Source organism: Schistocerca cancellata, chromosome 6 (genome assembly GCF_023864275.1).
Source record: "Schistocerca cancellata isolate TAMUIC-IGC-003103 chromosome 6, iqSchCanc2.1, whole genome shotgun sequence".
In the NCBI taxonomy this organism is placed as follows: domain Eukaryota; kingdom Metazoa; phylum Arthropoda; class Insecta; order Orthoptera; family Acrididae; genus Schistocerca; species Schistocerca cancellata.
In genome coordinates this window covers 192,910,964-192,936,706 of record NC_064631.1, presented here as the reverse complement: position 1 = coordinate 192,936,706, position 25,743 = coordinate 192,910,964, and the positions used below count along the sequence as shown (strand labels likewise).

Genomic DNA, 25,743 nt, shown 5'->3' with positions numbered 1-25,743 from the left:
GACATCTTTGTCTAACAAGGGGGTCATTCTTAGAGCTATCAGTTAAATGGAGGTGGTCTCTGCAGAGTGCATTTGAAGCCCCAGAGAAGTTAAGCAAATCACCAAAGCTGGAATAGTGTTCTTTGGACACGAAGCAAGTCCAAGATGGACACAGACCTCTATACAGACTCAGGGATGGGAAGTGTTCTTACTCCTCGGGAATGTAGCAGGTAACGCAAATGAGGGTGGTAAAGAGTCTCACTTCGCAGGAACATAGCAGGTAATGCAACTTGAATCACTTAAGGAGTATACAAAAGCTTTATTTCAATTTCTGCTTCACAGCCCAAAACAATCTGACTCCTTCCCCCAACATGAGCTTCTCTTGCATGCTGCTTGAACTCACCTGTGCCAGTGACCAAGTCACATTCCTATTCTGTGCACCTGCTGCTTCCCTTCCAGATGTCAGTCACCCTTCCCCAACCCTCCCTCCCATCTCCTTTCTCCTCCCCAATCGAGCTGCACATATATATGTGACACACACACACACACACACACACACACACACACACACACACACACACAAAATTTCAAGCTTTTGCAACCCATGGTTGCTTCATCAGGAAAGAGGGAAGGACGAAAGGATGTGGGTTTTTAAGGGAGAGGGTAAGGAGTCATTCCAGTCCCAGGAGCGGAAAGACTTGCCTTAGGGGGGAAAAAGGACAGGTATACACTCGCGCACACACACACATATCCATCCACACATATACAGACACAAGCAGACATATTTAGAGGCAAAGAGTTAGGGCAGAGATGTCAGTCGAGGTGGAAGTACAGAGGCAAAGATGTTGTTGAATGACAGGTGATGTACGAGGGGCGGCACCTTAAAATTAGTGGAGGTTGAGGCCTGGTGGGTAACAGGAAGAGAGAATATACTGAAGGCCAAGTTCCCATCTCCGGAGTTCTGATAGGTTGGTGTCAGTGGGAAGTATCCAGATAACCCAGACGGTTTAACACTGTGCCAAGCTGTGCTGGCCGAGCACCAAGGCATGTTTGGCCACAGGGTGATCCTCATTACCAACTAACCCTGTCTGCCTGTGTCCGTTCATGCGAATGGACAGCTTTCGCGTCCCACAAATACCCGCCCTAACTGGTACAGAAGCAAATAACCAGAGCCACTTCCTCATCCCCTCAAACCCAGAACCTCCCACAGAAGAACCCCAAAAGTGCCCCACTTGTGACAGGATACTTTCCGGGACTGCATCAGACTCTGAATGTGGCTCTCCAGCAGGGATATGCCTTCCTCAAATCCTGCCCTGAAATGAGATCCATCCGTCATGAAATCCTCCCCACTCCACCAAGTGTGTCTTTCTGCCGTCCACCTAACCTTCATAACCTCTTGGTTCATCCTTATGAAGTCCCCAAACCACCTTCCCTACCCTCTGGCTCCTACCCTTGTAACTGCCCCCAGTGTAAAACCTGTCCCATGCACCCTCCCACCACGAACTACTCCAGTCCCGTAACCCAGAAGGTGTACATGATCAAAGGCAGAGCCACGTGTGAAAGCACCCACGTGGTTTACCAACTGACATGCCTACACTGTGAAGCCTTCTATGTGGGAATGACCAGCAACAAACTGTCCATTCGCATGAACGGACACAGGCAGACAGTGTTCGTTGGTAATGAGGATCACCCTGTGGCCAAACATGCCTTGGTGCTCGGCCAGCACAGCTTGGCACAGTGTTACACCGTACGAGTTATATGGATACTTCCCACTGACACCAACCTATCAGAACTCCGGAGATGGGAACTTGGCCTCCAGTATATTCTCTGCTTGTGTCTGTGTATGTGCGGATGGATGTGTGCGCGGGCGCAAGAGTATACCTGTCCTTTTTCCCCCCTAAGGTTAGTCTTTCTGCTCCCGGGATTGGAATGACTCCTTACCCTCTCCCTTAAAACCCACATCCTTTCGTCTTTCCCTCTCCTTCCCTCTTTCCTGATGAAGCAACCGTGGGTTGCGAAAGCTTGAATTTTGTGTGTATGTTTGTGTGTCTATCGACCTGCCAGCACTTTTGTTTGGTAAGTCTCATCATCTTTGTTTTTAGATATATTTTTCCTACGTGGAATGTTTCCCTTTATATATATATATATATATATATATATATATAAGTTTTATTTAACAAAGTCATTGCAGTGGCAATGTGGTTTTACAGCAAATAAATAAATAAAAAAAAGTTAATTTACAACAAAGCATTCAGAGAGCATGACAAAGACAGTTTTAAAAGCACTCTGTATTCAGGCCAGAAGTGGACCCCGACCGCCGTGTCATCCTCAGATGAGGATGTGGATAGGAGGGGCGTGTGGTCAGCACACCAGTCTCCTGGACTTTATGATGGTTTTCTGCACCGGAGCCGCTACTATTCAGTTGAGTAGCTCTTCAGTTGGCATCACGAGGCTGAGTGCACCCTGAAAAATGGGAACATCTTGTGGTGGCCTGGATGGTCACCCATCCAAGTGCCAGCCACGCCCAACAGAGCTTAACTTCAGTGATCTGACGGGAACTGGTATATCCACTGCAGCAAGGCCATTGCCCTTAGGAAGAATTAACCAGTCAACAATTTTGTGCTCCTCTTGTGCAGCTGTATTATGCGACATGCCTCTTCCCCCAACCAGTCAACATTCTACACAGTGACATTTACTTTTTTTCCTTGATTATGTGTGCATACATCCTAAATAATACATAATGAAATAGCAAGAAAAAGCTGTAATGGGGGTGAGGATAGAAGATCCTTACATAAAAACAGGAAATCCTAAACTATCCCATGTCACTTCACCCAAGCACACTTCTGCAATATCTGCACATGGTAATTTATCTCCTGTATAGGCAATTATCATAAAAGGTATATCAAAAACCAAATTAAAATTTAGAAACAAATTATACTAAAAATCGATCATGCAATAGTAGAATCACCAATGTCTTTTGGCAACTAATCAAGTTCAATCAAAAAACATCAAATAGTCAACTGAAATTTTGTTCTAAGCCAGCTGGTCTGTCTTTCAAAGGAGAGGTAAGAATAATCCTCATTCAGTCAATTAAGTTCTTGATTTGTTGAAACCAATCACTAATTAGTTTCTCTATCGAGTGCATATCACAATACTGCATATGTACACTTGGTTCATTTTTGGTACCTAAACCACTTCATGACATTGGAAGAATGTCAATGCACTTCAAAGCTCAGTTATCGATGAGCTACTTTGTGCCAGATTCTTAATCAACACAATTTGAAGCTGTCTACTAGGCCACGTCTGAGAGTATGACTCCTCTTTCTGCAGCACAACTGCATTAAAAAAGCATATTCTTGAAGCAGAATTTAATTCTAGGTATAGTGTTTAAATAATGTTTAAGATTCAAATTTAAAATGCTGTAATTTTATTCCACTTTTAATAAATGTATAGTCTAAAGTCCAGTTATTAATATTAATTAATTTACAGGATATAATGGTAAGACAGTTTGCAGAAAAGCATAATTCTATTCTACACTCCTGGAAATGGAAAAAAGAACACATTGACACCGGTGTGTCAGACCCACCATACTTGCTCCGGACACTGCGAGAGGGCTGTAAAAGCAATGATCACACGCACGGCACAGCGGACACACCAGGAACCGCGGTGTTGGCCGTCGAATGGCGCTAGCTGCGCAGCATTTGTGCACCGCCGCTGTCAGTGTCAGCCAGTTTGCCGTGGCATACGGAGCTCCATCACAGTCTTTAACACTGGTAGCATGCCGCGACAGCGTGGACGTGAACCGTATGTGCAGTTGACGGACTTTGAGCGAGGGCGTATAGTGGGCATGTGGGAGGCCGGGTGGACGTACCGCCGAATTGCTCAACACGTGGGGCGTGAGGTCTCCACAGTACATCGATGTTGTCGCCAGTGGTCGGCGGAAGGTGCACGTGCCCGTCGACCTGGGACCGGACCGCAGCGACGCACGGATGCACGCCAAGACCATAGGATCCTACGCAGTGCCGTAGGGGACCGCACCGCCACTTCCCAGCAAATTAGGGACACTGTTGCTCCTGGGGTATCGGCGAGGACCATTCGCAACCGTCTCCAGGAAGCTGGGCTACGGTCCCGCACACCGTTAAGCCGTCTTCCGCTCACGCCCCAACATCGTGCAGCCCGCCTCCAGTGGTGTCGCGACAGGCGTGAATGGAGGGACGAATGGAGACGTGTCGTCTTCAGCGATGAGAGTCGCTTCTGCCTTGGTGCCAATGATGGTCGTATGCGTGTTTGGCGCCGTGCAGGTGAGCGCCACAATCAGGACTGCATACAACCGAGGCACACAGGGCCAACACCCGGCATCATGGTGTGGGGAGCGATCTCCTACACTGGCCGTACACCACTGGTGATTGTCGAGGGGACACTGAATAGTGCACGGTACATCCAAATCGTCATCGAACCCATCGTTCTACCATTCCTAGACCGGCAAGGGAACTTGCTGTTCCAACAGGACAATGCACGTCCGCATGTATCCCGTGCCACCCAACGTGCTCTAGAAGGTGTAAGTCAACTACCCTGGCCAGCAAGATCTCCGGATCTGTCCCCCATTGAGCATGTTTGGGACTGGATGAAGCGTCGTCTCATGCGGTCTGCACGTCCAGCACGAACGCTGGTCCAACTGAGGCGCCAGGTGGAAATGGCATGGCAAGCCGTTCCACAGGACTACATCCAGCATCTCTACGATCGTCTCCATGGGAGAACAGCAGCCTGCATTGCTGCGAAAGGTGGATATACACTGTACTAGTGCCGACATTGTGCATGCTCTGTTGCCTGTGTCTATGTGCCTGTGGTTCTGTCAGTGTGATCATGTGATGTATCTGACCCCAGGAATGTGTCAAAGTTTCCCCTTCCTGGGACAATGAATTCACAGTGTTCTTATTTCAATTTCCAGGAGTGTAGTAATCAACTGCCTCATTATTTCAAATGGACTGATTTATCAACGGACTCTATCAGTATATACACTTACACTTTATCTTCAGAATAATACTTCTAAAAATCAATAAAATAAGGTAAATAGTGCTTGCAAGACCTAAGTGTTACCCAACTGTTGCCTTTAGTACCACAAATGGTCTTGGGAAAAGTTCCATATCTGCCTTCTTAAAATCTATGTGCAATTCCTGTGCTGAACCAGCACCTAAAGGAATTATCATGAGCCTACTACATTTCTAGGAATTAAGTATTCTTTCATACTTAAAATCTTCCCTGTGGACTCCGACTCGCACTTCACTTACATCCTCTAACTCCAGAATATGCCTTTCGAAAGATTTCTTCTGTTCTTCAAAGTCTTGCTGCAATTGCTTGATCTTCATTTGATGTTGTTCCTCCATAAGTTGCACTGCTTTTGCTGCCTGGCACACCAACTCCTGCTTATCTGCTAATTCCTTCCTCAAGGTCTCCGATTTCACCTGCAGAAGAATATCTCTTTATTATGTCATGATTATGATAATGTTATAAAAATCTTATTACCAAGACTTTGCTAACTTCCCTCTATAGTTTCTATTACAATAAAGAACCTTCAGATTTTAGTAAAATAAGATATGCTTTAACCCAGATGTACAGTCAGTTCAATAAGCAAGTGTTCACCATAATATTAAATGTAATGTCTGCAGTGACATCTCTGGTAGTGATCTTGAATCTGTACTTCTATGCACTTTTGCACAGTGTATAGATAAACAGTGCGCGAATTAAATTTTTTGTTTTGTCAGTTGCTGTTTTCGCTATTTGTACTTATTTACAGCCAATTTAAATGCTGGAAAAATGTGCAATATTTATCAAAACTGCCTTCCGAGGTCTGTTGAGAAGCTATCTGGTTCAAATGAGGCAAACTGGGTGCTTCAAGAGTATAATGATCCAAAACAACATAGATGTCGCCACAGTGTGGAAACAAGAGAATGGGATTGGCCTGCAATGTCTCGGAGGATGCAACACTAATCTAAACTGTTTTGTTGTGTATTAAAGCTTAAAAGAGAGCCAATACATACTTTGAAGCAGCCATCATATAAAATCAGGATGATATGGAAATCGTTACCAAGAGAAAATGCAGAAAATCTCGTGAAAAGCATGCCAAAGAGCTGCCAGGCTATAATTGATAATGGCGGTGATTGGATTAAAACTATTAAGTAATTGCACAATTAGTAATAACATGTATTTTCATGTAAATATATACTTATTATAGTGTCTTTTGTTTCATACAGACAATGGTGTACACTTTCTTGTGGAACACTACTGTAGCTGCTACATACTACTACATACTACTACTACTACTACTACTACTACTACTACTACTACTACTACTATGCTGCTGCTGCTGCAGACTACTAACAATTTTTAATTACACTCAGCTTGCATTACGTAACCCAGAACATCAGTCACACTATTTATGTTAACAAACGCTCGAAGTAAATACTTTACGTAAATGACAATTTAGAAAAATACAACATATTTTCACCTGTACTATTTGGAAGCTTTCCAGCTCTTACTACAGATATAACATTATCATAACAAACTGGTAACTACGGAAAGGTACGTATCACTATGTACTGTATGAACATAACCTTATTTGTAATAAGAGTTGTTTCTTGCAGTGCTAATGGGGTATTTGCAAATACACAAATTTTGAGACTTTATCAAAAACATACTGTTTTGAAGTATGTTTTGAATTTTTGAGTACTTCTCATCCCTAATAGAAAGTAACTATAAATTTCTGCGTAGAGTAAGGAACCCTACACTGGACCTCGACTCCATTATTAAAACTCACAGCAGAAAACTTGGTATGATATGGGTTGCAAATGATAGAATAAGACCATTACCCTACATAACACTCTCGTATGCCAGATTGAGATTTTTCACTCTGCAGCGGAGTGTGCGCTGATATGAAACTTCCTGGCAGATTAAAACTGTGTGCCAGACCGAGACTCGAACTCGGGACCTTTGCCTTTCGCAGGCAAGTGCTCTACCAACTGAGCTACCCAAGCACAACTCACGCCCAATCCTCACAGCTTTACTTCTGCCAGTACATCTCCTACTTTCCGAACTTTACAGAAGCTCTCCTGCAAAACTTGCAGTACTAGTAGCACTGCTGAAAGAAAGGATATTGCGGAGACATGGCTTAGCTCCTGTAACGTTTGGAAGGTAGGAGACAAGGCACTGGCAGAAGCAAAGCTGTGAGGACGGGGTGTGAGTCGTGCTTGGGTAGCTCAGTTGGTAGAGCACTTGCCCGCGAAAGGCAAAGGTCCCAAGTTTGCGTCTCGGTCCGGCACGCAGTGTTAATCTGCCAGGAAGTTTCACTCTCATATGCTATGACAACAAAAACTTCTGGGAAGAATAGAAACAAAAGAATGATTGCAGACAAATACCCATTGTACAGTCAATATTTTGAGCAGCCGACTGATGTCTAACTATTTTTTGGCTTCAGCTACATTGTCCCAAAATAGTAGATTTTAAAATTTGTTTATTCCTCAATTAAATAGGTAAGGATTTTAAGTCACGTGAAGTGAATAATTCGGTTAATTTTTACCAAACTACCAGAATGGAATGTACTGATAATGGCACAGATATTGGTAATCTTTACTTTTAACAATAGCCATGTCAAGATTGTCAAACAGACGCATTTTGGCGACTATCTTCAGTAAGCAGTGGAATATCGTACAAACACACTAATGAGCCAAAATAATACTACCACATGCCTAATAACATGTTGCTCCACATAGTAGAGCATGTCAAATGGATTCAACAAGTCCTTGGTAGGTTTCCAGAGGTATGCGGCACAGATGGCTAAGCACAGGTCGTGCAAAAGCCTTAAATTACAGACCATTTGTTTGTGGGCACAGAGCTGCCATTTGACAGTGTCAGAGTTGTGTTCCATCAGATGCAAGTTCAATATTATACTCCTCAAATCACTGAAGCACAATTCTGACGTTGCCCATGAACAGTCATCCTGCAGGAAGATGCCATCACAATCACAGAAGACATCAAGAATGAAGGAACGTGTGGTGCACAAAAATGTTCACATATCCGCAATTCTCATGCCTTCAATTACTATCACAGGTCCCATGGCAGACTAGGGTAATAATATCCCACATAGCAATACTGCCTCCAATGGCCTATGTCCATGGCATGGTACACATTTCAAACAGCCGTTTGCCTAGATGACAGCATATACTGACATGACCATTGACGTGGTGTAAAAAGAAAACACAGTCATCATCAACAAAACAGTGGGCACATTTCTATTGATCCACAAACCAATCTCAATAATCCTGTGACCACTCTAATCACAATTGACAATGTCACTGGGTCAACAAGGCATACAGCACTTCTGCTGCAGAACCCCATGTTACACAATGGATTCTAAAAGGTATGCTCCAAAACAGTTTTACTTGCCCCAGCACAAAACTGTCATCAGATTTGGCTCAGATAGCCATCTATCCTGATTTATGGAGTGAGCAAGCCTCTGAAATGATGAGGCGTGGACATCCCAAAACATGTTACCGAGTTTCGCTCTCACCATCCTTCAACCACTTTGTTTAGGTGCTCATGACAGTAGCAGGTATGAATGTTTGAGTTTTTCAATTCAAGAAATCTTTCTGTAAGTTCATTACATGCATTCCATCAGTTTTTCACACAAAAAACTTCTTAAAGTATTCTCCTGCCACAAGTTCTTTGCAGGTAGTCTTGTACTTATGGCTCTTTCAACTTGCCTAGACTCCAATATTTGAAACACTCTCTCTAATTTTCAACAGGCATTTTATTCATACTAGATTGTGATCACTGTCAGTATCAGCACCTAGACAACTCCTGAGGTCCTTAACTATGGTAGATTCCTGGACCTTTGTTTCACTGAAATATAATCAATCTATTAATCTAAGTAATGCCTTCTCAGAACATTTATTCACAATAATGAACTCTCGTCCAGCCAAAAATGTTATTAACACTCTCCCCCTCCTCTCCCATTTTGCGTGCACAGAATGGACTTTAATTATATTTTGTTCCATACCTTCATTAATAACTGCACTAAAATGTCATGATGATTAAATTCTCATCTCCTTTAATATATTTTAAAAGTTCATTAATATTATTACACACTGATTTACTTTCATCCTCATCTGTGTTTGCCACGTGTCATATGTATGTTTTGTCTGCTGGCGGTGTATTTGAGCAATGACTTGTCTTCCTTGGGGAGATGGTTGCTTCTCTTCGCGAATGGAACATAGCTGTTTTCACTGGCTTGGCTTGACGTAATGCTCCGCCCTGAATCTCTGTTTGTCCATATCAACAAAAACTTAGGAATAGGAAACAAACATGCCAACAGCTAAAACTCTGAGGGGAGGGGGGGGGGGGGGGGGGAGGCGGCATTCAGACTATGATGATGATGATGTTTTGGTTTGTGGAGCGCTCAACTGTGCAGTTATCAACACCCGTACAAATTGTCAACCTTTGCTCAGTCCAATTTCGCCACTTTCATGAATGAGCGGGCAATCAGATCCATCAGTTACTTACAGCATGTGAGGGTTTTGTTCCAGAATATGACCATGGCTGGGATAAATGCACGGCAAAAAGGAAGGGAACGCACAGATATAGGATTCAACAACTGGCAAAGTAAGTAGTCACACATACAGAAAATACTACAACATAGGATTATACAGCCAATAACAGGTACACTGACCTAGATTTCAACACCTACTAGAGGTATCTTCATCAGAATGAAATTTTGCTAAATCCTATAAAATAATGCATACAAAATTACATGTGACCAAAACATATTAACGAAGATGACAATTTTCATGATGTAGAAAGGTTACTTCCACAAAATAACATTGCTAAAAAGCAATGGTCAGGATTTAGGGCAGCTATGCTTAAGTCAAAAGGGAAATAAAACATTCTAGCCTTTACCACATGTGGCCAGCTGGGAACAACAACGCACTGATCGGTCCAGTGGCTTACATAGCTTCCACAAAAAAAATACGAGTTGCGCTGTCCATCAGGTGCAGACAGTAACATGAGTCCATTTGAATCATAATAACAGAAAAAAATGACAGTTAATTTTAAAAATAAAATATAAAGAAAGAGAGCTTAATATCTTTTTGAAAATACACGGTAGTCAAGCAGATGAAGTATAATAGATCCACCTGTTTACAGAAATTACAATTACATGAAGGAAAGAACAACATAGAAAACATCTTACGAACAGTTGTACAATACAGAAAATATTTGCAGGAAGGTAACTTTAACAGCACATATGTATGGTATTAGAAGAAAATGTTTTGGAACCGGAAGCAGGGAAACTACAGTAAAAAATAGGGGAATCAAAATTCCGTAAGCGGTGGATTGAAACTATTGAAAAAAATTTTTTTGTTATGTAGTTTTCATAAAATTTTAGACCCATATTTGTTCTGAGTTTTGAGAGTATGGTTTCAGAGAGAGATGAGAATCCAGCCCCATGATACAAAAAGAAATTAGGCTTGCCGTTAACATCATTATGCTTTTGCTCAAACAGTTTCATAAAAAATGGCTTTTTAATGTGAATCCACAGGCCCCAAAATAAAAGTCACCATCCGATGCGGTCGATTGTGGTCAGTATGAAGAGTGCATACCATGAGTTAGCAAGGTTTCTTTACGAACAAATAAAAAAATCCTTTGTTTTTCGAAATTATTATTGTAGACAATAGACAAAAACTACTCAGTAAAAGCAAAGATCGGCAGTGTGGCCAAGACACTAAATCGTTTTCATTAGACATTACAAACCTATGTACTAATGTACCTGTTTCAACAACCATTGACATTGTCAGGAAAAAACTTAACACACTTTTAGAAAACATAATTTTGATCAGCAAATCACTGATCTAATTCGTTTGCTACAAATAGTACCAAAATACAACTATTTTGTTTTAAATGACAAGTTATACCATCAGCCCAACAGCCTGGCAATGGGTAACCCACCAGCAGGCATCTTGGCCAGTATTTTCAGCTGCTTAATAGTTTTCATGGGGGGTGGGGGTGGGGGTGGGGGGGGGGGAATAAGCTTCACTTGCGAGTTAGTAAATAGCGAACATCAGCTTAATTACTTGGACCTCAGTATTGCTATTGACAACAACAGACTTACTTTCGGTATTTTTCATAAAGCCACTAATACAGACCAAATTGTGCCTGCTAGTTCAGTCACCGTTATTCCCATAAAAAAGCATTTTTCCATTCAGCCATTTATCGTGCAGTCTCTCTACCTTTGTCAGCTGACAAGCTTAATGAAGAGATGAACATAATCAAAACTATTGCAGTTTATAGTGGCTATGATCCCACATTAGTTGACAAGATTTTCAAAGTCAAAACTGGTGCTAAAGTGACCACTTTAGGAAGCAGTGCTACTCCTGACAAGTACAAAAATGATTTCTCAATTCCGTATTAGGCCCTATTTCATATAAAATTGGTCGTTTTCAATAACTTGTAAAAAACACTCATTCACAATCTCAAGTCCACAGTTGCTCAGATACACAACTCAGTAGTGTATAAAATCACTTGTGATACATGTCCTGTTTATTATATAGGACAAAATGGAAGGTCTTTTAGTGTCAAGGACAAGGAACATTTGTTGGGAAAGAGAGGCACTAATGTACACAATTCCACCTTGGCTGATCATCTGCTAATTTCTGGACACAAACCAAAATGCATAGAAATGTCCATTTTACATAGAGAAAAGAAAGGTCATAGGCACAATTTACTTTTAGAGCTGGAGATTTTCAAGCATATTTCTAAGAACAATGACCTCATCCTGAGTCAACAGTACAACTATGTAACAAAAATTTTGTCAATGGTTTCAATCTTTCAATTTTTTATACTACGTTTTCCCCGCTTCTGGAACACCATTTTCTGCTAATCTCATATCTATGTGCTGCTGAAGTTACCTTTGTACAAATATTTTCTGTACTATACAGCTGTTAGAAAAAATTTTTACAATGTCATTCCATCCTTTATGTAATTGTAATTTCTGTAAACAAATGGCTCTATTTGACTGCTTGACTACTGGTTATTTTCAAGAAGACATTGAGCTCTCATTCTTTATATTTTGTTTTTAAAATACACTGTCTTTTTTTTTTCAATTATTTCTGATATAATGTTTCAAGTGGGCACATGTTACTGTTCACACCTGACAGGTGGCGCAACTCTTATTGTTTCATGGCAGCAATTTAAGCTACTGGGCTGATCAGTGTGATCATGTTCCCAGCTATCCACATGTTTTGCTTCACTTTTGACTGCAGCATAGCTGCTCTAAATTCTGACCTTTGCTTTTTAGCAATGTTACTTTATGTAAGTAACCTTTTTATGCCATGAAAACTCATCTCAGTTAATGAGTTTTTTTGTCATATCTAATTTTCTATGTATTATTTTATACAGCTTAGCAAAATTTCATTCTGATGGAGACACTCCTAGTAGGTGTCAAAACCTAGGTCAGTGTACACACTAGTTATGTGCAATCTGTTGACTGTATGACCGTATGTTGAAACTAGTATATGGTTGCTGAGTAACAGTCATGCTCAAATCTGGAAAATAATACAGTGTTATTCTTCACCATAAAGTTTGACTGAAACAGAAAGGGAAACAATGACAATAGGCTACTGCTTCTTACGGAGTCAAGGGAATCTACTAACAGTAAATTTTAATCACTACTGGAAAACAGGGTCTGTTTCTAGTGCTAGTAAGGTAGACAGCACAACTGTCATAGTTTCTAACCACTGCCTAGCTCTGCATGAAGAACACTTTACACAATGAAAATAATCTTCCCAAAGCAGTAGTAGTTGGAAAGAGCTATGGTAGTTACCGCAAGGATGAAAAATTCATATAGAGAACTGAACTATCAACATACGTTCTTTACCTGGCTTGACTGTGAAGTCCGGAGTGTAAATGGCAATATATCTTGTTGTTGCACTGAATTACTAATAAAACCAAGATACAGTTGGTAAAATTGATGTTTCACGAATCGTGGCTTAATGCACAGAGGAGTTCCCAACTTCCTCTGATAGTCATCACTTGATAAACATGTGCATCAACTTCTTTGTTCTATACAGGAACACTTGTCTCCATCAAAATCTAACATGAACGGAGTGAGGTATGGTGAGTTATGCTTTCAGATTAATTATTCAGCTAAGTTTCCAATGAACAGAAGAGTGCCCAAGACTGCATGCTATCAGTTTGCTAGCACTGATGGCATCAGCACTTATAGCCACACACTGAACTGCAACCTGTAAGCACCATCTGTACGTGGGGGATGGAAGCCTCAATGAAGTAGCTATGTTAAAATGAGCACTGGCTCCTTCTCACTAACTATGGTCTTGTGGAATTTGATTCATGAATTAGAGACTAATGCTATCAAACCAAAAACCTTGGGCGCAGTGACTGGCTACATTACTGTTAGTTCTCCTTACTCAATCTGGTGAAATTAAACTTGGAAAATTTGGCTATAGCCTAAAATAACCTAATTAATTAGTAAATAATTCAAATTATGGATTATCTCCCACTAATGTTTATTAATGTAATGATTCTATTATTTAAAAGAAAGTTTTCTATATTTTTCGTGCTACAGATCCGAGGTTCATAATTGGTCAGACAGTTTATACCATAAATTTAACAAATAAGCGACTCCTAGATGTGTTTGACACATTAGAAATTTATTGAGAAATTAAATGATACACTAGAGGTACTAGCTTTTTTTTTCATTATGAATTTTGTTTCAGGTGTTCCCCATTGTACCACATTTCTTACTGTGAGATAAACTATTTGGTTAGTGAAGATGTTTGCTCATTATTCCTGATACTGGAATGGTCATGTGTAGAATATCTGTCAGTCTATAGGTACAATCCATAATGGAATTTAAACTTTTTGTTTCTTTGCAGCTTTTCATTCTGTAGTGTTTCCCATAGAAGTATGTCTTTTATAGAGTCTACATATTTTTTTTTTTTTTTTTTTTTTGTCAGCCGTACTGTTTTAACCATGGGAGCTGAAGGGTTCATGTCCTCCATACCGGACGGTAGTATTTTCATGTAAAAACTGCACAACAGACAAACAAGCTGCCAAACTTTTATCCTATGCTGATGGGAATACTACATATAGTTATTTAGGTTGCTGCAAATGTGATGCTTATGTTCTCGTGCATTTTGCAGTGTTCATCAAGGTTACACTCTCTCTCAAATGGTTATAGCTTACTAACAATTTCTAGCTAGATGGTACATAGGTACACTGGAGGAAATGACATATGCTCTTTTAGGGATATCTGCTTTAAGATATTTTAACTGATGGTGAAGGGTTGTGATTCCTAGCTTCAATGTTTTCTGTAAATGTGTTTACTGCTTTTGAACGTGTTTATCAAATTTATCTTTTTGTTCCTGATAAATTCATTAAAAAATACTGTTCCTTATAAATGAGTGTGTGGTATTGTACATATCTGCCTGGGTTATCAAAGTTTTATTTGCTATATCCTTTGTTTAATCTTGAGTTATTTGTTATTAATTTTGTTCAGTTGGTGTTATTGAACAATATTCTTGTCTTTGTCCTTGTGTCAAGTGGTTTTTTAATGATACACACAAACATTGCAGGCATTCTGGTAGTATTAGTTAAGCTTGGGCCAACAATTATGGCTTTATTTGTATGTCATGTCAAACACATTCTGAAGAATTTCAGTTTTGTGTCGCACAGCAGTTCTGTTACCAAAGTCTAACGTGCTCAATAAGTCTTCAGTGCAATTTACTTAAATTTATATGAGCAATAGGTAGTCCAGGTTGAAATATCAACAACATTTGGAATAGGATGGATTGCTACTCACAATGAAGATGACAAGCTGAGTTGCAGACAGTTACAAAGAAAAGACTGTTAAACTTTGAGCTTTCGGCCAAAGCCTCGGGTGGGGAGAAGCGGGAATGCACACACACACACACGACACACCAACACAGGCGAGACTGCTATCTCTGGCTAGAAGCAGTCGGAGGCAGCAGACTATGTGTGTGAAGTGTGCTTGATTGTGCGTTTTCCTTTCTGCAGAAAGCTTTGGTCAAAATCTCAACGTGTAACAATCTTTTAGTTGTGCCTGTCTGGAAGTCAACATACATCTTTACAGTGAACAGCAACATATACCAGGATAAGTGTGGCTAAATTTGACTGAGACTGCAGTTATGTGTGTGACTCGCATTTGTGTGTGTCATCTATTTCTGACAAAGGCTCTAAGGGCCGAAAGCTTTATTTGTGACAGTATTTTTGTTGTGCCTACCAGCGACTCAGCATCTCTGCTGTATGGTGAGTAGCAACTTTCCTTTTCATAATAGTGTTACATTCCATCCAAGATTTTTCCATTATTTGGTTATAATATACTATTTTTATTTGAATACATTTACTGATCATCAAGTGTCACTTGAGAGTGTTCTTTCGAGCACAAATTTCTGGGGAGGGAGGCAAGAAAGTTCAATAGGAACCAAATTTCTAGGTCAAACGGATCACCACACTGTTGTGCAGAAGCCATTAGCATGCTGTAGGGTGTCACACTTAGTCTTCCGAGGCAGTTGTTTCTCACAAGCACACTGTGATTCAAATTTGATATTACAATGAACAAATTTATTGACAGTACCCTGTGAATCTCTCAGCTCAATATGCAAAGAAAAAGAAACTGAAAAGAATGGTAGGATTCCAATGACTACATTAAAAAATGTTCAAAATATTTTAAAAACTATGGATACTATTCAATTTGGGCTAAAATTTAAATTAAAGTTTCCATATGTTCTTGTGACTATTATATTTAATGTCATAAAACTGATTCTTACTTTTAATTCTATATTTTCTTTAACAATTTGTTCTTTGTCATCTGATCCACTCATATGGTCCATTCGCTCCTCCAGAAAATATATTCGGAGCTTCAGATTGAAGTTTTCCTTCTGAAGATGACCAAGTTGTTCCTCGTACTCCTTCATCGTGCGGCCACGGTTTGGAGATGTTCTTCCTGGAGATCGTATGGCAACTGGAAACAGAAAAATTACACTGTAGTACCTTCTGCAGCCTAAAGGCTTCCAATTGTCATCAGACAATTTATGAAGGCAGGTTCAGCTATGAAGTCTAAAATGTGATCTGGACTAAATACAGGGCTATTACAAATGATTGAAGCGATTTCATAAATTCACTGTAGCTCCATTCATTGACATATGGTCACGACACACTACAGATACGTAGAAAAACTCGTAAAGTTTTGTTTGGCTGAAGCCGCACTTCAGGTTTCTGCCGCCAGAGCGCTCGAGAGCACAGTGAGACAAAATGGCGACAGGAGCCGAGAAAGCGTATGTCGTGCTTGAAATGCACTCACATCAGTCAGTCATAACAGTACAACGACACTTCAGGACGAAGTTCAACAAAGATCCACCAACTGCTAATTCCATTCGGCGACAGTATGCGCAGTTTAAAGCTTCTGGATGCCTCTGTAAGGGGAAATCAACGGGTCGGCCTGCAGTGAGCGAAGAAACGGTTGAACGCGTGCGGGCAAGTTTCACGCGTAGCCCGCGGAAGTCGACGAATAGAGCAAGCAAGGAGCTAAACGTACCACAGCCGACGGTTTGGAAAAATCTTACGGAAAAGGCTAAAGCAGAAGCCTTACCGTTTACAATTGCTACAAGCCCTGACACCCGATGACAAAGTCAAACGCTTTGAATTTTCGGCGCGGTTGCAACAGCTCATGGAAGAGGATGCGTTCAGTGCGAAACTTGTTTTCAGTGATGAAGCAACATTTTTTCTTAATGGTGAAGTGAACAGATACAATGTGTGAAGCTGGGCGGTAGAGAATCCTCAAGCATTCATGCAGCAAATTCGCAATTCACCAAAAGTTAACGTGTTTTGTGCAATCTCACGGTTTAAAGTTTACGGCCCCTTTTTCTTCTGCGAAAAAAATGTTACAGGACACGTGTATCTGGACATGCTGGAAAATTGGCTCATGCCACAACTGGAGACCGACAGCGCCGACTTCATCTTTCAACAGGATGGTGCTCCACCGCACTTCCATCATGATGTTCGGCATTTCTTAAACAGGAAATTGGAAAACCGATGGATCGGTCACGGTGGAGATCATGATCAGCAATTCATGTCATGGCCTCCACGCTCTCCCGACTTAACCCCATGCGATTTCTTTCTGTGGGGTTATGTGAAAGATTCAGTGTTTAAACCTCCTCTACCAAGAAATGTGCCAGAACTGCGAGCTCGCATCAACGATGCTTTCGAACTCATTGATGGGGACATGCTGCGCCGAGTGTGGGAGGAACTTGATTATCGGCTTTATGTCTACCGAATCACTAAAGGGGCACATATCTAACATTTGTGAATGCCTAAAAAAACTTTTTGAGTTTTTGTATGTGTGTGCAAAGCGTTGTGAAAATATCTCAAATAATAAAGTTATTGTAGAGCTGTGAAATCGCTTCAATCATTTGTAATAACCTTGTATATACAGGGTGTCCCTCATAAAGAGTCATAACATGCCTCTTCTCTGGTATTTTGGCAGATTTTTGCCATTTTATTTTTGCAATGTGTAGCTGGAATCAACCCAACCAAATACTGTGAATGAAGTCAGTTTGTTTCTCGTTACAAACAACGTTATTTCTGAAACGAAATGTTACGAGCCGATTCAATAGAGCTGGTGAAGTAATGCTTATTCTTTAGGTTTATGGCCCTGTTAATACATACAGATAAATCTGATATCGCCCAAGACAATTTGGCCCCACTTTATGAATTCCATGTTAAAATTCATTTAGTTTGTAATGATAAACAGCTCAATGTCTTTTATCTACACCAGGTGACTTCTCAAGCAGCATTTCTTTGGGTTGACTCCAGCCACACAATGCAAAAACAAAATTACAAATATATGCTGAAACACCACAGAAATCGTGCCCGGCAACTCTTTGGAGTGACATCCTGTTTACATGTATCACGTTATAAAAACTTCTGACTGTTGTACAAATGAGTTAATGTGTTATATACTGGACTTGCTCATACAATGGCAATTTTTCAGGTATATTCAGTGGTATATATGAATATTGTCTGCAAAATATGCTCCGAATAAAATTTATAGGAAATGAGTAATAAATTAAAACATTATAGCTGATGCAGCTGTAAACTTTTTTCCCTGTCACCATTTTGTTTGGAATGTCAGCAAGAAAATGTTTCGTAAAAGTTTGAAAGTATGCGTAAAATTTTGTTGCAAGTCTTTAATTGCTTTTATTTGCAAATATTGGATGAATGCAGCCATTGTATTCGTGCACAGTGAGTTATGCTGCCTCAAGGCACAAGGCATATACACAGTTTCTAACTGTAATACCTTTCCTACTGTGTTTAAGGTTAACATAATACTTTTTAATTGGTAGATTATGACTACAATTTTAATTTGATCAATTATTAAATGAAATATTGAAAATCAAATTGGCCTACACCCAGATTGGTGTGCCATGAACCAAGTAAGCCACATAGTAATATAGATAACTTAACACTCTCCAGTTTCATTTCTAAACAGTGAGGTCATCAGTCCCACAATTCAAAAGTTACATGCAGAAGATAGGTGTCCACTAAAGGTGGTCAGATCTGGTCAGAGAGGTCAAACTATAAAGCAACGAAACTAAAAACACAGAGCAGAAGGCAAAAAAGGGTAGGCCAAATCTAAAAACAGGAAAATCAGAGGGATAAGAGAGCAGTCTTTGCAAGGGGAGTGGTCACGGGTCCTGAACGTAGGAAACCCAACTACAACCACCTTACCCCTGCTCCAGGAGTAAAGCAAAACCTTATAACTGAAAATAAAAGCTAGTTTCATGCAGGAAACTAAGACTCATGAATTGTCCATTAATATTAAAGACAAGGAATCTGGAAAGCTATACTAAGTACGAAGGGCCAAAAGAAGGCAACAGTCCATCAATATATGGGATATAGTCAGTCTGGCTCCACAGCCACATTGTGGGGGTTGCTTGTTACGAAAGACAAAATAATAAGTTAGCCTGGTATTACAGATGCATAAACGGCATAAGACAGAGGACTCTTTTCCAGAAGAGCGGAAGGAAGGGCATCAAACTTCAGTGGTCTCCTCGACTGTTCGGAGTTCATTACTGAGAGCAGTAGTGCACCAGATATCATTTCCCTTTTAGGCAAAGAGAGATTTGATATGTAGCCACATGTCTGTACCTGGAATTACGATAGGGACTGGGGGGGGGGGGGGGGGCAAAGCATCTGCCTCTCTAGCCAAACGGTCAGCACTTCATTCCCTGGTATGCCCACATAACTTGGTACCCAGAGAAAGAGAACTAAGAAGGCAGCGTGGCCAAGGGCAGAGAGAAGGTCATGGATGGCTGAGATCTAAATGGGACGAGAGTAGCATCGGTCTATAGACTGCAGGGTGCTTATTGAGTCGGTACATATTAATTGCTAGAGTAAATGGTGTTCCGTGCCAGTAGGGGGCATAAAAGCATATCCCATCTCATCTATTGTTTTAGAACCATCAATATAGAAGAAGGTAACACCCTGGAACTCTTCAAGGATGGAACATACGAGACGCTGGAATATCTTAATGGCAATAGAGACCTTAGGCCCTGGAATAGGATGGGGAGGGGGGTGTGGGAGGAAATACACAGGGCACATTCCAGTGAGTGGAAATGGAGGTCTCGACAGAGGAAAATGAGATGCATCCCTACTGGCAATCCCACTCAAGGGTGGGTATCAGGAGGGAGAAGTCCATCGTTTGCAAGGAGATGGTCAGAGAATCATCACATGGCGACTGTGTAAGAAACCAAGAGTTGACTCCGTCATATTTGTCGAGGCGGAATCCTTGCTTCTGTAGGGAGACTGTCGACGGGCTTAGTGCGAAAGGCACTAACACCCAGACACACACCATAATGATGGTCGAGGTTAATTAGTTTCAGAGCTGAAGGAGCCACTGAGCCATAAACCTGACAACCATAATCTAGTCTGGACAAAACCAAAGCGCGGTAAATATAATGAAGAGTGGCATGGTCTGTACCCCAAGACGTCTGGGCCAGGACAAAGAGCATCCACGCAGAGGCCCTCAGATGGTGCCTTGGAGCTGGCATTCAACAAATTCTACTGAGTAGCAGCTGCACCAGACGCAAAAATCATTGATATAAATGTCGTGGTAACCAGATGGCCACCTGCTGGCAACTAGACAGAGTGACACTTAACACAGAACCCTGTGGGATACTGGTCTCTTGGACCCTAGGGGTGCTGTCTGAAGTGCCAACTCTAACCTGGAAGAGCTGGTGGGATAAAAACTCACAGATATAAATCTTAAGAAGTCCATGAAAGTCCCAGTCCTGAAAGGTAACTAATATGTGATGGCGCCTAGTTGTGTCGTATGCACTATGTATGTCAAGATTGTGACAAGGTCGGCTTGTTTGTTTGTTTATGCTTTATGGTGCACAAAACAACTGGGGTCATACGTGCCCAAGTCAGCACAAACACAGAGAGGAGTACAATGACCATACGTCAGACCCAATGGTCAGAATAGGAGACAGCTATAAACAGGCACGTGGAAAAATGGCAAAAAAAAAAAACATACAAATGAAGATGGCTAAAAAGACAGTGCCCAATACGCAGCTGAGTTAAAATGATCTCCTCCCGGCGAGAGGGCTGAGAAGAGGTCGTCCGAGGTGCTGGGAGATGCTTAATAAGGCGAAGCTTATTCCCGTGAAGGGATGACATTGGCAATGCCAAAGGGACACCACCTCCTGGTTGGTTGGTTAAAAGGGGGGGGGGGGAGGGGGAAGAGACCAAACACCACCTCCTGGTTGGTTGGTTTAAAAGAGGAGGATGGGGGGGAGACCAAATTACATGCTCATCAGTCCGTTGTTCCTAACACCGTTGTTCCTAATAAAACAATGCCACATGTGAGAGAATAAAAAATATGAGACATATAACACAAAACGGAAAGAAAGGAAAAACCACAAGAACGAAGGAAAGGCAACAAACCCTAAAAGTAACAAAAGAGGACAAGAAAACAACAGAGATGCTAGAAACAGAAGAGAGTAAAACAAGAAAGCACAGGAATAAAAAGGAGAAGCCAGCCACTCTGCAACACATTAAAACTTCCACCCTAAAAGCACTAGGGTGGAGGATACAGAGGGACAAAGGACATGTGCTAAAACCTACATAGAAGTATAAAACCCTTTCTCATGGATAAAACTTGAAACTAAAGCTGCTGCTGAGGCATCGTTGCCCAACACTGAAGGTATGGAGCTAGGTAAGGAAAGTCCGCCAAAGAGCGGTTACAAGCAGGCAGTCCAGCAAGAGGTGGACGACTGTCATCATTTGGGAGTCACAGCAACACAGAGGTGGGTACTCGCAACGGAGTAGGTGACCATGCGTTAGCCATGTATGGCCAATGCAGAGCCGCCAGAGGACAACTGATTCCCTGCGAGAGGATCACATGGAGGGTTTGTGCACATTCGTCGTCTCCTTAATGACAAGCAGCTTGTTGTGTTTACTGTTATGCCATTCCGTCTCCCAAAGCCCGAAAACCAAGCAGCGTAAGACAGGACTCAGGTCAGCTTCGGAGATGCCCGGCTCCAGAAGCTGTTTCCGCGGCGCCTGTTTTGCCAGCCTGTCGACAAGTTCGTTGCCTGGGATTCCAGGGGTCCAAACAAACACCACTTAACAAAGGGACCATTCAAGGGCAGAGATGGATTCCTGGATAGACGCTACCAGAGGATGGCGAGCGTAGCACTGGTCGATAGCTTGTAGGCTGCTCAATAAGTCAGTAAACAGCAGAAATGGCGTGCCAGGGCATGAGCGGAAGTACTCAAGAGCACGAGGTATGGCCACTGGCTCTGCAGTGAAAACACTGCAGCCATCTGGCAAGAAGTGCTGTTCAATATGTCCTCCATGAACATATGCAAAGCCTATGTGACCATCACTGACGGAGCTGTCAGTGGAAACCACTTCAGAGCCCTGGAACATGTCAAGAATTGAGAGGAAGTAACAGTGGAGAGTCGCAGGGTTAACGGAGTCCTTAGGGTCTTGTGAAAGGTCCAGATGAAGCTGCGGGCAAGGTGTACACCATGGAAGCATACATGATCGGACCGCAAGTAGAGGCGGTAAAGGGAAGGACTCCAGTTTGGAGAGAAGGGACCGCACGCAAACCGCGATCATTAGCCCTGACCTGGGCCACCGATGAGGCAGATGAACTGCCATGGGTGGGAAAAGGAGATGGTAATTCGGATGCTCGGGAGAACTGTGAATGTGTGCAACGTAACTGGTGAGCAGTTGTGCACATCTGATCTGCAATGGAGGGACCTCAACCTCCACCAGTACAGTGGTCAGCGGACTCTGTCCTGAAAGTTCCCATCGCTAGTCTAACTCCGAGTGGTTCACAAGGTCGAGTAAAAGCTGAAGGCACTGCCGAACCATAAACCACACTCCCATAGTCAATTCATGATTGGACAAGGGGTCTGTAGGGCCGCAGCAACGTAGAGCGATCTGCACCCCAATTGGTGTAGCTCAGGCAGCGAAAGGCATTGAGGTGCTGCCAGCACTTCTGCTTAAGCTGATGAAGATAAGGAAGCCAAGACAATCGAGCATTGAAAATCAGTCCTAAGTATTGATATATATCCACTACAGTGGATGGATCGTCATGAAGGTAAAGTTCTAGGTCCAGATGAATGGTATGACACTGACAGAAGTGCACGACACACAACTCTGCAGCTGAAAACTGGAAGCTGTGGCTAGAACCCATGACTGCGCCTTGTGGATGGCTCCCTGTAGGCGACGCTCAGCAACAACACAGGAGCAGCAGTACGAAATGCAGAAGTCGTCTGCATACAGAGAAGGTGAGACGGAGGGCCAAACAGCTGCTGCTAGACCATTAATGGCCACTAGAAATAGAGAGTAACTCAATACAGAGCCCTGCGGGACTACATTCTACTGGATATGGATGGAACTATGGGAGTCAATCACTTGGACACGGAAAGTATGGAGCGACAGGAAGTTTTGGAGAGAGAGAGAGAGAGAGAGAGAGAGAGAGAGAGAGAGAGAGAGAGAGAGAGAGAGAGAGAGAGAGAGAGGTGGGGGAGGGGGGCAGGCCCTGGAGACCCCACTAATACATCATACGATGTAGCAAGGATATGATGTCACCAGGTCATGTTGTATGCTTTACGTAAGTAAAAAGAGATGGCAACCAGGTGTTGCTGTCTGGAAAGGCTGTTTGAATGGCAGACTAGAGCAACCCTGGGAGAAGCTGCCCTCACATGGAGCCAGTAGGCCACCTGACCCCAGGACCCAACCCAACCGCCGACATACCATACGTTCCAGCAGCTTACGAAGAACATCTGCGAGGCTGATGGACCAATAGCTATTCACATCAAGCAGGTTTCTACCGGGCACAGGAATGATGGTGCTCTCCTGTCATTGCGATGGAAAGACGCCATCGCACCAGATCCAGTTGAAGACGACAAGGAGATGTCACTAGTAGTCAGATGAGATATGTTTAATCATCTGGCTGTAGATCCGATCTGGCCCAGGAGCTGTGTCGGAGCAATGTGCAAGGGCACTGAGGAGATCCTACTCTGTAAATGGGGCGTTATAGGACTCACTGTGGCGTGTAGTGAATGAGAGGAGGTTCCCTTACAGCTGCCGTTTGAGAGTGCATAAAGCTTTGGGGGGGGGGGGGGGGGAGGTAATCCTCCATCGCAGAGGCTCGAGCATAGTGCTCGGCAATCACGTTTGCGTCCGTAGATAACACGCCATTTATAGCAACACCAGGAACACCTGTTGCGGTCTGGTACCCGAAAAGACGTTTCAGCTTTACCCAGACTTGGGGAGGTGATGTATGACACCCAATAGTCGAAAAGTATCTCTCCTGACACTCCTGCTTCCATCGTTTGATAAGTTGGTGAATGCGGGCACAGAACCGTTAAAGGCTATGATGTGCTCCAGAGAAGGGTGCCGCTTATGCGACGGCGGAGATCGCCGACGTTCCTCAATTGCTTCAGCGACTTTAGGCAGCCAGCAAGGGACTGCCTTAGGCCTCTGACACCCTAAAGAGCCAGGGATTGCGTTTTCTGCCGCAGAAACAGTTGTTGCAGTCACCTGCTCAACAATCACATCGATGTTACCATGTGGGGGAGATTCAACGGTGACATCAGAGGTGAAAGTTTCCCAGTCTGCCTTGTTTAAAGCCCATCTGGGTAGGTGTCTGTGCGCCTGACACTGGGACAGCGACAGGAAGATGGTGAAGTGATCACTACCACACAGGTCGTGATGAGCTCTCCGCCGCCTCCTGACAGACAGCGACACAGGGATCACCAGAGGGAATATAGGTACTCGCGGGCTGAGGTACTAGGATGGAAGCCTTGGCAGCAGCGTCAACAGCCCTGTTTCCTGGAAGACCAACATGATCACTGACCCACAGAAACATGACACTGGCTTAACGAAGAGTGAGCAAGTGACAGATTTACTTGACCGCTGCACTAAGGGATGAGCAGTGCACAGCATACATAGACATTGGAGGACACTGAGTCAGTCAGAGCACAGTACACAACTGGAAAGGCTGTGTCGCCGGATGTACTCTGTGGCCTGATGTAAGGCCAAGAGCTCAGATGTAAATACTGAGTAGTGTGCCGGAAGATGATATCGAAAGATACGGCTGCCAATGACGAAGGCACACTCGTCCCCATGGTCAGTCCAAGAGCTGTCAGTGTATACAAAGGTACTATCATGAAGTTCCATGCAAAAGTCATGAAACTGGAGGTGACAGACCGAGGTTGGAGAAGTGTCCATAGGAAGCGAATGAAGGCCACAGTTAACTAGGGCCGCTTCACGAAGCAAATGTGGTGAAGGGTTTACACCCACCAGGGATCTAGTACCTTCCACCGCGGAAGTCGAACACGCGCCAGAACAAATGGACGTGGTCAGCCCATAGAGGGCTCCGCCTACGTGGCGGCTATTCCGCGCAGCGGCTCTCGCGCAGCGAGGGTGCCAACGCTACGCCACATGCAGACAGCAGCCAATAGCCGCTCCCTCCGGTTTCGTATATAGGGACCTGCTCTGCCCTAGTCCAGTCAGTCTGGTACTCGCTCTGGATTTCATTTCTATCTCGGCGGTACTGCGTTCTGGTCGTTGCTCGTTGTTGACATTTGCCTGGCTCTGGTTACGAGTGGATTTACTGTTGGTGTTGTGGCTTCAACAAGCCTCCGTTGTTTATCTCTTCCTTGTTGTGTCGGTCATAGTCGGTCGTGGTGGATTGTTGTCAGTTGTCGTTGGTCTGTCGTCCAACTTGTCCTTGTGTTTACCCGGCGGTGCGTGGTTCCCCACCTGGCGGCTCCGATCCGCAGCCCAAGGTGTTCCCGCAGTTGGTTTTGATTACTACAGGGAGTTGCAGGTAGTGTTAAGTTAAGCCGCCACAGCAAGTGGTGAAAGTAGACGCCAGGAGGTAACAGATATGAGCCCCAAACTGACGATCTAAGGGATCATCAAAAGAGGAGGCACAGGAGGGGTGGCCACGCATGGCAGACAAATGGCATGCATACCTGCTGAGAAGAAAGACACGGCAGTAGGACAGTGGTAGTTCAGCAGCTTCAGCATACAGACACTCAACCGGGCTGGTGTAAAAGGCGCCCATTGCCGAACAGATGCCATGATGGTGGATAGCGTTGAGATGCCGTAAAAGGGATGGGCGTGCAGATGCGTACACATAGCACCCATAGTTGA

At 43.0% G+C, this 25,743-nt stretch overlaps 1 protein-coding gene across 4 annotated transcripts in view; it reads right to left on the bottom strand.

Annotated features, from left to right (window-relative positions):
• The window catches only part of LOC126191190 (centrosomin-like), a 417,752-nt gene that overhangs the window by 111,225 nt on the left and 280,784 nt on the right, over positions 1-25,743 (bottom strand). For all 4 annotated transcript variants that reach the window (XM_049931983.1, XM_049931982.1, XM_049931984.1 and 1 more), the window contains exons 3-4: positions 15,834-16,027; positions 5,268-5,441 (exon numbers count right to left, since the gene is read on the bottom strand). In XM_049931983.1, the coding sequence (XP_049787940.1) occupies positions 5,268-5,441; positions 15,834-16,027 (368 nt within the window). The remainder of the gene's footprint in view (positions 1-5,267; positions 5,442-15,833; positions 16,028-25,743) is intronic.